Genomic DNA, 14613 nt, shown 5'->3' with positions numbered 1-14613 from the left:
TCACTGGCATTGAATAACTTCAGAGAACATTCTAATACACAACTGAGCTCCAAAGTCAGCTATTTAAGAAAGAAAAAATTTAACCAATTAACCTCGCAGCCTGTTTTAACCCATTATCATAATGGTTTGAACCCTAATTACATATTTTGTTATATGCAGGGAACAATAAAAAGGTTGAAACTATTTTAAACTAAAATTAAAAAAAAACCCCACTACATACAAGAAAGGGAAAAAAATTGGAATGCCTATTCCTAATATTAATAGTGGTGGTTCAGGGCGCCTGGGTGGCTCAGTTGGTTAAGTGACTGCCTTCGGCTCAGGTCATGATCCTGGAGTCCCGTGATCAAGTCCGGCATCGGGCTCCCTGCTCAGCAGAGAGTCTGCTTCTCCCTCTGACCCTCCCCCCTCTCATGTGCTCTCTCTCTCTCTCTCTCTCATTCTTTCTCTCAAATAAATAAATAAAATCTTTAAAAAAAAATAGTGGTGGTTCAGTAATTTAATGTGTATGTATGACTTTCAATTATGAAAAAATAAAGTGGTAACAATTTTTTTCAAATTCAATTACATTTCATTTTAATTTCAATCCATTTGCTTTTAAGCCTTTCAAGATTAGGACACGCATCCAAGTTGTTTTTCTTTCTCTAGAACCCTACCAGAAGTAACCTTAAGTTGACAGTGCACGAACAAATTAAACTTAACCACAATAACCACATTTCATTTCAAGGAAACCTGGAAGTCATTTGTGGAACTACAAAGATCTACTGAATGTCAAAAGACCTCTACTGTCATGCATCTGAGGTATTTCCATAATGTTCAGTAAGTAGGGGTCAAATGCATTACTTTTAACATCAATATCTCTTAGGTCTCAGTACAGTAAGTTAGCAATACAGCCAAGAGTAACCTCCAACTCTTTAAACGGCAATGCAAGCAGGAGCATTAAGGCTGTTGGCCTCCTGGCCCTTGAAGCCTTTAAAAGGGAGTTTGGCTCTCACCTGATGAATCAAATTTAACTCTACTGTGACCTAGGACACCACTTTCCTTATTTCACTGCTTATTTCAGAGTACCTGGTTTAATTTTTTCTACAAATGTAATCACATATTGAGATCTACAGGAAGTAGTGGTAAATCACCCATGGCCTCCTTCCCTATAACCTTCTAAAATGTAAGGCCCTTTAAAGGCAAGCATCTTTTGGTTTTTTTTCACTAATATCCCTAGCACCATGAATATGCAAAATTGTGTTTCATTCATTCCCCATCAGCATTGAGTTACTCTATAAAGCAATCACTTACTGAATACCTCTTCTAGTATTATACCAGTCCCTGAAAGTATTTTTAAATAGTTCCTGTCATTCATTCATTCATTCATTTTGGAGAGGGAGTGGAGAGGGACAGAGAGAGAGGGAGAGAGAATCTTAAGCTGACTCCATGCCCAGCCACCCAGGTGCCCCAGTTCCTGTCTTTTACAAGCTTAAACACAGTTGCAGAAATTACATGGATAAAGAAATACAATTAAGCAACAATTCAAGGAAGTCAACAATTAGGTACAAAACTTCAAACAGCAAAGAAATAATGCAGGATGGTGCAGTTTGAAAAGAGCCTTCAGCAAATAGATGGAGGGAAAAAATGTGGGCCTTGAAGCAAGAGCAGGTTAGGTTTTCAAGAAGTAGGAAGAGACTTTGAAACACAGAATGAACTATGTCCTACTGAAGGCATGAACACAGACTCGCCTAAGGAAGCACAACAGACTAGACAACAAAGAAAGTGAGTAGAGCCTAGAATAAAGCAAAGGAAGCAGAGACAGTAGGACAAATGCAGTAAAACATGAGGAGTTTCTCCACCTTAACTACACACTGGTATCACCTGAGAAACTTTTAAAAAATACTGTCACCTGGGGACACATGGGTGGCTGAGGATGTGATCCAAAGGTCCTGGGATGGAGACCCACATCATTGGGCTCCCTGCTAGCAGGTAGTCTGCACCCCCCCAACTCATGTGCCCTCACCTGAGCTTGCTCGCTCTCTCTCTCAAATAAATGAATAAAATCTTAAAAAAAAAAAATACTGTCACCTGGACCTCAATCCAGTGACCCTGATTTAAATGGGGTACAACCTAGACATCAAGATTTTTTTTAAAGTTCCCCAGGGATTCTAATGTGCATCCAAAGTTCAAAATCACTGCCTTAGAGGAAAACCCAACAGAAACCTGGTAAATGACCACACAGGACGAAGAAGGAAGACTAGAGATGAGAGCAAGATTTTAAGAGTATGTACCTAGAAAAAAAAATGACATTACTGAGAGAAGCCAGGAAATGAAAAAAATAAAAATATATCAGGGGTGCCTGAGTAGCTTAGTTAAGTGGCCAACTCGATTTTGGCTCAGGTCATGATTTCAGGGTCATGAGAATGAGCTCTGAGTTGGGCTCTGTGCTGAGCAGGGAGGGAGGCTGCTTCTCTCCCTCCTGGTCTCCCTCTCCCTCTCCCTCTGCCCCTCCCCAACTCGTGCACAGGCAGGCACGCTCGCGCACGCACTCTCTCCCTCTCTCAAATAAATAAATAATAAAAATAAAAATACATCAGTCACTCTGTACTTGACCACTCTGTCAATAACGTTCCATGTAGTGAACCAGTTTTAATTAATTTATCTTAATTTTCCACATATCATAATTATTTGCCTAATATTTTTAAGAGAAATAATCAAAACTTAAAGTGAGCCAAAGAATGTCAAATAAATCCTCCATAAAGACCTCTCAGGTTTCCCAGCTAAAATAACCTCATCCATCAGCAAAAAAATAAAAAATAAAAAAATAACCTCCTCCTCCTTGCAATCCCCATGGCATTTTAGCAGCACGATGGCACTCCCCATAAATGTTCTGTAGAGACCCTGTATTAGAAGCAAAAGACAGTGCCTCCTTCCTCCTCTACCCAGCGCCCAGCACTCTAGTTTGCTTGTGACACATACTCAGGATGCAGTTAGCAATAGGCAGATACTGCTGGTTAAATTCTGATTGTTACTAAAGGTTCTAAATGCTTTTGAAAGCTTCCGAAATAAGCAAAAATCTCACCCAATTGCCTCTGCTTCTTGCAGACCCTATGATGTTTTAAGCTTACAAGTGTGCTTCATTTTGCCCTCCCCCCCCCAGCTTTATCTTCATTCCATCACCTGCTCAATGTTACGTGAGTCAACGCAAGGGAACTAAAAATTTTTATCTTTAAGAAAAACATGCCCAGAGTCCATCTTCTAAAATATAATCTGAATCTCAAGATAATTTCTTTCAAAACCTCCACCATAATCTTTAAATTCCAGCCAAAGATCATTGTTCTGGCTTTCACTTACATAATAAAATGTTATGTAAGAGTGATGTTATGGTCTCCATGTCTTCAAGTATAAATGAGTGTTTCCTACTTTACTTACATCTGTGGCACAAACTGCAAACAGTATTTGTATGACACTCTGGAGAGGAACTAGGTTACTCATGACCAGGGATGACTAGAGCAAGATCCAACCAAGCCCAAGACTCAAGGGATTGTTAAGAATCTCTTACATGCAGAATGGTTAAGAAGATCTCATATGGAGCAATAAGAAGAAATTCATCAAGTATTCTTCCCAGCCAAAGACTGCTTTTAAAGCATTTTCCTAATCATAACTACATTTTATATTTTTGTATTTCAGTACTATATATGATAGCAGATAACTGATCCACACACATACCGAGTCCTTTGTTTCCCTGTTTAAAATTCTAATATAGTGAACCATTCTTCAAATTATCCATTTTTTATATTTTCTGATTTTCAAGCTTAGGTATGGATTTTTAAATGTGCCCCACATTTTCACTGACTTATCAACTGCTTTTTCCATCTGATTTAACTAAGCCTCTAAGCTTATTTTTCTGAAGTAGACTGCATACGATCAAAACATGGCAATGGCTTAAAAAAAATTCAATATGCTTCACTAATTTCACAATATGGTAGAAAAAAGATAAACACACTAAGGCATTCATCTTCACCCTAGGAATTCCATTATGACTCAACATTATATGTTCACTTATATAGGCATATAAGTGAACAAATAAGATATATGGCAAAAGAATAATGAAAAAAGTACCAAGATCTTTCCCTGAAAAGCATTAAACAAGCAAAAATCACTAGTGAGAACTAGTTTGTATTGTTCTCTTCCCTTTAAAATGATTTTATATAAATTTTATGTAACATTTCTTTTCTGCGACAGTAAATATTGGGTACAAGATCTAAATTACAGTAACTCTAAGCATTAAATAACTGGAATTGCAGAAGTATCATGGAAGGAAAAAGGAAGGTAATGACAACAGAGATAAAAATCAACAAGTACAGTATTATCTATGGAAAAAAAATTTTTTTAGAGCATTGATTTTTAAACACAAACCTTAAAAATTCGAAACCACTACTCAGTTCATCTAATACTCAGCTGTAGTTGGTAATTACCACTTCTTATGACATTCTATATGGTCCATGAAAAAAACTACCAACTATAAATATTTTCAGCATTCCCTTTTGCCCAAAATTAGATGGCAGCCTAGATGTGATAATGGAACTTTAGGGATATTGAAGGTCATTATCCTTAGTACATGGGTGCTAAGGTGTTTAGAGCTGAACCAACACAATACCTGCAACTTACATCCAAATGTTAAATAGAAAAAAAGGTTTTGTGTGTGTGCATATATTTATACAAATAAACCATACACCTGTACACACAAACATGCACACGTATCTAAGTGTTAACTGGTGAATCTAGATAAAGGGTAGGTGGATGCTCACTGTAGGATTTTTACGAGTTAAAAGTTTTTTAATATAAAAAGTTGGGAGGAAAGGGGAACATAGAAAGCCATTTTTTGATCCATTCCTTGAAAAATCTGCCCATCTCTAAAGGGTCAAGGAACCAAGAGCATTCCAGCCATTTTTAGTTAAAATATCTCAGATCCAGCATCTGTTACAAAAACCTCTTCACTTCAAAGGAAAGTTCGGATACTCACATTGCCCATGTACTCTGAGAGAAGGTCCTGCAGGGCCTGGCGGACAGCATTACACTCTGCCACAATTCTCTCACGCCGGTCATCACGTGTACAGGATGAGTCGGCCATCAGGGCAGCCCCACTAATGATGCTTTCTAGGCGCTCCTCCAGGGAAGGTCTAAAGCGCTCCTCACTGAAGCTCAAGGGGTCCACAATGATTTGTTTCTGCAGAGAAAGTGTTATTGAATCTTAGTGGTAATCTCTGTTCCCTCCATTGTTAATGAAGGTGAGCAAAGTGTTGATCAGGAACATCAAGATTTAATATAAAAATTCCAATGCCTAAAAAAAGTTATACTTCTTGTTAGATGATAGCCATACAAGTTGGCCCATGATAGGTCACTTCTCAAAGGCGGCACTTGGAAGCAGTACTATCCAGCTGAATGGGGCCTCAAGATAACATACCACAAATGCAAACACAAATACGTCAGCACAGAACTCATGTTCACGCTACTGAATCTGAACATCTACATGCCAGCCTCTACAGTATTAGTGAAGTTACCAAATGAGAATTGCAAGGAAAGTAAGTTAGCTCTCTTTTCCTTTTCTATATACAGAGTATAAAACGGCTATATGACATTAGCAGAACTCTTTCACAGCAAAAAACGGTAAAAACAGACACTGACTTCTGTCCTCAAAGTTTCAGAAAGGAATGCATTTATAATCAATTCCAATTATTTTCCTCATCTTACACATCTCATCAAATTTTATAAACAATACAGTCTCATATTCATCCCGTTATGTCTAAATTAGAGACTCTTTGCTCAAAGACTTCGAGGTGATCTGTAAGAGATCACGGCAATCCATCCCCAAAAAGCCACTCTGTGAGGTATAACTGCCCCAGTAAGAATAAAACCTTCTTCTGTCCCCTCTTCACTCCCGACTCCACTTAAATCCATCTTTACCAGTGGTGAGTGAGGTCAGGTCACAAGCAAGCTTTAGGTACAAGGTCAAACATCAATACCCCCAGAACAGCAGCTACTGGTCTCCCTCCAACTTTTCCATTTAATACAATTTATCCTCACACTGGTAAATGTCTGTGTAAATATTTTGCCTTCAATTTTTCTTTATGGGGACTATTCTTACCGATTTCAAGTTAAATGCCAAGTTTTTTCTTTAAAAAAGCTTGCCCTTTCCCAGTAAGTATACATTTCTTCTCTCCATCCCCAAGAACCCTCAGTTTCAAAACTGAACATGCAATGCCTCCAGTTCATTATTAACCTACATTTTAGCTGACCATTTTTCTCACCAGATTAAGTTATTACAAGATTTCTCTGGTTGGGGCACCTGGGTGGCTCAGTCAGTTAAGCATCTGCCTTTGGCTCGGGTCATGATCCCAGGGTCCTGGGACTGAGTCCCGCATCAGGCTCCCTGCTCTGTGGGGTGTCGACTGCTCCCTCTGACCTTCCCTGCTCTCGTGCTCTCTCACTCTCTCTCTCAAATAAATAAAGTCTTAAAAAAAAAAAAAAAAGACTTCTCTGGTTAAAACTGAATACACAATGACTTCTGACCAATAAGAATGAGGAATGAGTGGTCATAGAATTTTAAGAGTCATTAAGCTGCAATGGGCCTGCAATCACTTCGTCCAACCCCCTCATTTTATGAAGTCTCACTCTAGTCCTAAGAGGTGAAGGAGCCCCTGACATTTACTACTCAAATTAGGGCAAAATGTAATCCTTAGTGCCTTCAAAGAGGTCAATACCTAAGACTGCCAAATTTGAGTGGGGTGGGAAAAAGTGTCAATAAATTTTAAGATGCGTCGTAAGTTTACTATAAAGTCATTTAATGATTAAGGCTCCAGTGTAAAAAGTTAAGTTCTAACACCATGGTCTGTAGAATTTTATGATTTATGAAGTCTTAAATCAGTCATGCGTTATCAGCAATGTTCAGTTACACAAGCCAAAATAAAGGGTCAAAGGAAGAAAAGATAAAGGCAAGGAAAAACTGTTAAAAACAAAATGTACTCCATTATAGATTCTCTACCTCAAAGCATTCCTACTTACGAAAGGATGCTGGCCACATGGAAGGCAATTTTCTCTTATGTTAATTTTAAAAAAAGTAATAATAATAATAATGTAACCCAACAGTGGGTTTAAAAGAAAAAAAAGCACTTAAAAAAAAAAATCTTAAACTGCTGCCATCTACTGGAAGCCATGAGGCATTGTGGGTAGAAGTGTAAAAAAAAAAACAAAACAACCCACCACCACCACCACCACCAACAACCAAAACCCCACCAAAAAAAGTTGATATACAGGACAGTGTGTACAGAGAACGTATACAAAGAACAGATCCAGGACATGAGCTATAAAAGATAACTACATGGAATTATGCTAAGAGTATTTTAAGCCCAAATTTGCTTCCAGTTGATTAAATTTTATATATTATTACGATTTAGTTATTGAGAAGTACATCTAGGCTCTAGGCAGACAAGTAAGATTAACATGACGACACTTGTGCCATAATCATTTATGATGTATCTGTTTTTCCCACTAAACTGTGAGCCCCTAGAGGTCAGAGTCTGCATGCACTTTGCCTCTATCTCCCAAAGCTTTACATCTGCTGAAAGGTTACAATCTTGGGTGAAATGAACCAAACTCATATCCTCAACAAATAATGACCCCATAGGAAACGTAAGTTTTATAAAAGAATTCAGAAGTTTAACAAAAAAGAAAAGAGAAAAGAGAAAGAAAAAGAAAAAGGAAAAAATGTTGTAGGCCAAGTCAAGATCAAGTAGACCAATGATTTCTAAAATTTCTTTTGACAGAGATTGCAAATCCAAGTAGAAAATGAACTTTCATCAGAAACCATGATCACATTTCCCTAGAAACCTCTTAACTTTGGGCAGATGATCAAGAACCTGAAGTTGCCTCCCAAGTATAACTTACATCAAAATTATTGAGTGCATATGCCAGTTCTCCTCCTCCACCCTGCTGCTGGGAAGCATCGTCTGATGCAGTGGCTTGGGCTGCATTGGAAATGCCTGTGACCGCCTGCTGCAGCTGCTTATATATTAGGTCTCTGTTAGCCTTATACGCTGCGACATCAGGGTGCTGTAGGCATGCCTGGGATGCAGTATAGAGGATTGGAACATTTTTCTGCAGGATTCCTCTGGCTGCAGCCATCTGATCACGATGGCCCACATCTTTCAGTTCCTATAAAACAAGAAATTGGAACAGTCGTTATATGGGTTCTAGTCATAAAAAAATTTGTCAGTAAATGCTGAAAAGTGAGAAACTACTAATTAGACACAACAGTTTCATGAACAGTCTGGCTTTGTAACAAAGGAGGCAACATGGGCTAGTAGGTAAGAGTTCAAACATTTCCAAATCACATAGACCTGGACTTGAATCTCCAAGCTGTACCTTTTCTGGCTATTGTGATCTTATTTAAAATCCCCACACTCAGGCGCCTGGGTGGCTCAGATGGTTAAGTCCCGCGTCGGGCTCCCTGCTCAGCAGGGAGTCTGCTTCTCCCTCTGACCCTCTTCCCTCTCGTGCTGTCTCTCATTCTCTCTCTCACAAATAAATAAATAAAATCTTTTAAAAAAAATTCCCATACTCGAGGCATCTGGCTGGCTCAGTGTAGAGCACGTGACTTTTGATCTCTGGTTTTTAGGTTCGAGCCCCACGTTGGATGTAGAGATTACTTAAAAATAAAAATCTCTAGGGTGCCTGGGTGGCTCAGGTGGTTAAGCGTCTGCCTTCAGCTCAGGTCATGATCCCAGGGTCCTAGGATCGAGTCTCGCATCAGGTTCCCTGCTCCTTGGGAGCCTACTTCTCCCTCTGCTTCTCTCTCTCTCTGTCTCTCATGAATAAATAAAATCTTGGAAAAAAAATTAAAAATAAATAAAAATCTCTAAAAAATAAAAATAAAATCCCCATACTCGGTTTCACCTTCTATAAAATAGGAGCAATAATAGGTTTCTCTTTTTTTTTTTAAAGATTTTTATTATTATTTATTTATTTGACAGCGAGCGAGCAAGCAGGGGGAGCAGGAGAGGGAGAAGCAGGCTCCCCGCTGAGCAGGGAGCCCAACGCGGGGCTCAATCCCAGGACCCTGGGATCATGACCTGAGCCGAAGGCAGATGCTCAACCAACTGAGCCACCCAGGCGCCCCAATAGGTTTCTCTTTCTAATTGTCCTGAGGATCAAATGGGATAATGCATGTAAAGCACCTAGCAGAACACTAACTAAAAGGCAAAACATAAAACTGACTAGCATCTTAATTACAACTATATAAAGATGTAAGTACCTATTCCAAACAAATGAGAAAAATCATTCAGAGACACATTTAAACAGAGTAAGATTTAGTTTGAGTAATTTTTTTTACTAAGTTATAAAGTTCATTATAAGAGTTTTGTGAAATTTGGGATGGGATACCACAAGTGTACATGAACTATGCAAACCAACCAAGTGAGGATGTAGCAGGCTATTCTCTCAAGTACACCACTCTGCCCCCCACCCTTCCCTCCATTCCCCCATCCCAAAAATGGCCTTGGGACATAGATCATTAATACATAAAGCTGAGGCTCAGGTGTTCCATGACTTTTATCCAAAAGGTTTTTATTTCGTTGTAATACTCTATATACATGTATTAGTCTTAAGTGAAACTGTCCTTTCTCAATTTTCTCTACCTGTAAGTATAATCCACAGAGGAAAAAAAAATTGAGGTTCCTGGCATGATTTCCAATACTGACATCTACTTGGTAGGCTGAATGGATGCACTAAGTGTCAAATAAGTGATACCAAGGGAAGAGGGTATTTCTGGTATCCCACTGTTACTGAAAGTGCTGGGGGTGCAGGGACACTTAATATCTTTAGTAAATGTGGATTACCACCACAAAAGAGAAACAAAGTGATAACCGTAACTGACCAACAGATCTGCTGTTTTATGTGTGAACACAGAATTTCAACGTTAATTGCGCCAACTAAACCCTACAGTACAAATTTAAAGGACTTAAGAGTGTCACATGTGTAAACAGTAAGAGAAAAATTAACTAAAAAGGCCAAAGGCAATAACTCAATTTGAAGTCTGACTTAGCCATTTAATGGTTCATCTTTTTAGATGAGTTCCTAATTAAGCATCAGAGTCACCTAACTGGCTTCTTTTTTCAGGTACTTCATCTCGCTATGTATTTTAGGTTTGCATCTTCATTCAAACCTTGTATAATATGACAGCTTACTTTTCCTCCTAGAATTCTTTTCTCATTTGGAATCTGAATTTGCCAGTAATAGCTCACAGCACTCCAAATGCCCTGTAGCACAGTACATTAGACTAAATATTCAGAAACAGGACCCTGTGGATTTAGAGAATCAGTGATCATTTCCAGACTCAAGCTATGACAGGGGGCTAAGGCTAATCATTATGTTCAAACAGATGGCTCGTATGTTCTGTGTGGCATTTTCTAAATGTCTTGCCCTCCACCACCACCTCAGGGACTTAAAGTCTTCTAGGGAGGCATTTGCCTCTAAGTACTTATATTGTCGTCTGTTTTATAAAACGCTTCGCAATTAGCATTAAAATTCTTCCCTAAGTATCTATAACCTAAATCAGTATAATCTCTTATAAAGGTTACCAAAGAAACTTCTGGTCACCTAAAGCTAATAGGTGCCACAATTACTATTCAACACTTGACTTTCCTAAAGTCACTGCCTGGCTTGGTATGAGAACTTTTACCTTTCTAAAGACTACACTAGAAACAGGACTCCATGGATTTAGAGATTTGATGATCATCTCAAGACTCAAGCTGTGACAGGGGGCAAAGGCTACCCATTATGCTTAAGCAGCTGGTGTACATGTTGTGTGTGGCATTTTCTACATGTCTTGCCCTCACCAAAATTTATGTCTGATAGACTCCCTACTTACGAAGTACGGGGTCTATATCTCAACCTATGATGAAAATGACAACTAAATATCATCATTTGTCCTAACTGCTAAAGTGTTCGGCTTTTTCTCTTAAGAACTATGTCTGCCATAACATAAACTAGATTTTGTTAAATAAAGATAAGAAAATGGGCACTATCACAAGGCAGCATTTGACTTACTATCAGAAGAAGAATAATCATAAGTATTATTTTCCAAATATGTAGCGGTGAGAAGTAATCCGGATTGGTGAAAAAATGAGCTATTGAGGAATTTAATAGATTACTTATGAAACTAGAGTCCCTTAATCCACCTTAGCCTTCATGATTCCCAAACTGTATCAATCCAATTGTGTTTTAAGCAGACTCAGGAACAAACAGGAAACATGAAAAAGAAATGACTGCTTTCAACATAATTTGAACTAACCATCACATGCAGGGACCAAGAAATAAAAGCTAAGTTCTAAGTAATCTATATCACTCTCTCTACCCAAGAGCTAGAAAGTCAAGTAAAAGTTTCCTCTCATTTCCTTCTTAACAATATAAAATCGTAGCCATGTGATCAAATGTCTTCTCTTGTATTCAAACAAATATACTTAAAGAAAAGGTCCAGGGGCGCCTGGGTGGCACAGTCAGTTGAGCAACTGACTCTTGGCTTCAGCTCAGGTCATGATCTCGGGGTAGTGAGATCAAGCCCTGTGTCAGGCTCCATGCCCAGCATGGAATCTGCCTGAGATTCTCTCTCTCCCTCTCGCTCTGTCCCTCCTGCTCATACTCGAGCTCTCTCTCAAAAAAATAAATAAATCTTTTTTTTTTTTTAAAGACTGTATTCATTTATTTGACAGAGAGACACAGCAAAAGAGGGAACACAAGCAGGGGAAGTGGGAGAGGGAGAAGCAGGCTCCCCACCGAGAAGGGAGCCTGATTGCGGGACTAGATCCCAGTACCCTGGGATTATGACCTGAACCAAAGGCAGACACTTCATGACTGAGCCACCCAGGCACCCCCTAAATAAATCTTAAAAAAAAAAAAAAAAAAAATTGGTCCATGGGCAAACCCAGCCAGTCCTGATTATTTACACTTAAAACACATTACTATCCATTACCACAGCGTCTGCTCAGGTTTTCAGAAAAAGAAATCATAAGGGATGCCTGGGTGGCTCAGTCTGTTAAGCATCTGCCTTCAGCTCAGGTCATGATCCCTGGGTCCTGGGATCGAGTCCCACATCAGGCTCCCTGCTCAGGGGGGGAGCCTGCTTCTCCCTCTGCCTATGGCTCCCCCTGCTTATGTGATCTGTCAAATAAATAAAATCTTTAAATAAAAAATTAAAAAAGAAATCATGAAAGTCAGAGTTCTTACACTTTTAGCAAATACCTCAACAAGCTCTATGTACCCGGGTGGGTGGAATATAAACATCGAAGTATTCCACTTCTAGCAGATTGAAGAGACACAGATGACCACAAGAGACACAGCCAGTCCTCCTTATAGGAACGAGGGTCAATTCCTGCCCATCCTTACTTCTGCCATCTATTTTACCCTTACCGTCAAAGAAGAAGCTGTAGCCTAATGGAAATTGAACACTTCTAGTGAGCAAATTATACTCCAGCCCAAGAAAATAACAGATATAGGACCAAACTTAGAATCCATTCTTTAAAAAAAAAAAAAAAAAAAAAGAATCCCATTCTAGGGGGCGCCTGGGTGGCTCAGTCGTTAAGCGTCTGCCTTTGGCTCAGGTCATGATCCCAGGGTCTTGGGATTAAGCCCCGCACTGAGCTCCCTGCTCAGTGGGAAGCCTGCTTCTCCCTCTCCCACTCCCCCTGCTTGTGTTCCCTCTCTCGTTGTGTCTCTCTCTGTCAAATAAATAAATGAATTCTTGGGAAAAAAAAAAGAATCCCATTCTAGGATGGATCTGCAATATAGCAAAGTGGCTTATTCACTTGTTCATTAAATATTTAGTGAACACTACCACATCCGGGCAATGTTCTAGGCACTAGGGATTACAACAGCAATTTAAACAGAGAAAATCCCTGCCCCTGGGGCCTGGGTTTAAAACTGGCTCCACGTGACTATATGAATGACCTCAGCAAATTATTTAATCTCCCTGCACTACAGTTCTTTCATCTATAAAAATGAGTATCTGATCAATTATAGTACCTACCTTATACTATTTTGTGCAGATTAAATGAGTCTGTATCCACAAAAGGTTTATAACACTGTTTAGCACACAGAAAATACCTTTTTAGAGTCATTCATTATTATTTTCAGCAACATCCTCACCACTCCCACCACCACACCATGCCCCAGAAAAACCTTAAGGAGAAACAGATAAATTCCAAAAAGCCTGCAGACCTTATGAGGTTTAGCATTTCCTCAATGGATGGTTGCTGCTTAAATGATCAAGGGAGGCTAAAGAAGCCAGTATATACATCACACCCAAATACTGCTCTTGACGAAATACCCCTTTTCTGGACTAAGGGCTATCTGCAAAGATAAGAGGCTCAATGAGAAGGTAAATTATTACGTACCATGCCTGAGGAAAGAAGAAAAAGTTAAAGGTGAAAACAGTCTAGGGGGCTAAACATACAACAGTACAGGAATTCTGCCAGAAAACACACACTGTGGAAAAAAAATGTTACCAGTTACTGAAGGAGACCAATGGGCAATTCCAAAAGGCAGAATGAAGTTTCCACCAGGATGGGACCTTAGGATAAAAAGAGTAGCAGTTTAATTCCCAAGGAAAGCACTAGTTTATAGGAATACACACCAAGACCCATGTCCTACAAAAGACTACTTTATGATCAGGAGGCACAAAGGCGCCCACAGCTAGCCTACTCAATGGATTCTGCTGCAGAAGGCTAAGGCTAAAGGTTTAAGAATTAGGCCCAAGGAACACTATAAATGACCAGAACATTCTACAAATGCCAAGACAAACTTTAAAATGGGACCATGCATCAATCAAGACACCAGCAGAAAACAAAATCAAACTGAGTAACCCAAACATGGTTCAGGGACTGTGCTAAAAAGGGGGAAAGTACAGGGAAACCACAAGACTGATACAGAACTTAGGCCTGAAGAGACAAAGAGGCAGCTGTTACCAGAAACCCCAGGGAGCAAGGTGTGTGGAGTATACCACCTGACGGGGGCTATGACTTTTATCCACCCAGACCAGTCAGCAGGGTGGGAGGCAGGGGAATAAATCCCAGCCTGCCCTTCTATCCCCTCTGATCTCCTACTGATGCTCCCACTGGCCAAACCCAACCAGGACCTAGAGGGCAAAGGAGCCCTGGATGCAGTCGACAGGTCAGATTCCTGGGGCAGAGAACAAGATGAACAACAGTGAACATGAGATATGGAGGAGCAAATATAAGACCATCCACCAAGTAATAACTTCAAGATTTTAATTACATCTTATTTCAGAAATATTTGAAATTTACTGGGTTTTGTTTTGTTTTTCAGTATATCAGGGATTATGTTCAAGGAACTCTTCATATATTCATGGCACAAAGAATTAAAAAGTCAGGCAGTATTACTTTTGAGTAAGTTTTTCCAAGAGCATACAAAAGTCTGGTCTATCACTGTGTTCTATCTCAAGAACATCATCAATTTACTTACTCTACCATTTTGCAAAGATAGCCGATACAGTTGCAGTCTAAACGTTCTTACTTTCCTCAAAGTGTAAGTCTTCATAAACCAAGATCAGACTAGGTTTTA

The 14613-nt window shown here is 39.4% G+C and overlaps 1 protein-coding gene across 2 annotated transcripts in view; it reads right to left on the bottom strand.

Annotated features, from left to right (window-relative positions):
• The window catches only part of CTNNA1 (catenin alpha 1), a 181170-nt gene that overhangs the window by 102396 nt on the left and 64161 nt on the right, over positions 1-14613 (bottom strand). For both annotated transcript variants that reach the window (XM_028103519.2, XM_088023269.1), the window contains 2 exons: positions 7927-8193; positions 5006-5209 (listed from right to left, as the gene is read on the bottom strand). In XM_028103519.2, coding sequence (XP_027959320.1) covers positions 5006-5209; positions 7927-8193 — 471 coding nt within the window. The remainder of the gene's footprint in view (positions 1-5005; positions 5210-7926; positions 8194-14613) is intronic.

The sequence above is a fragment of the Eumetopias jubatus genome, unplaced genomic scaffold, assembly GCF_037043125.1.
Source record: "Eumetopias jubatus isolate StellerSeaLion01/CBP00866 unplaced genomic scaffold, mEumJub1_p1.0 scaffold_5, whole genome shotgun sequence".
Taxonomy (NCBI): Eukaryota; Metazoa; Chordata; class Mammalia; order Carnivora; family Otariidae; genus Eumetopias; species Eumetopias jubatus.
The sequence above is the reverse complement of the archived record's forward strand: the minus strand, read 5'-3'. Positions and strand labels throughout refer to the sequence as shown.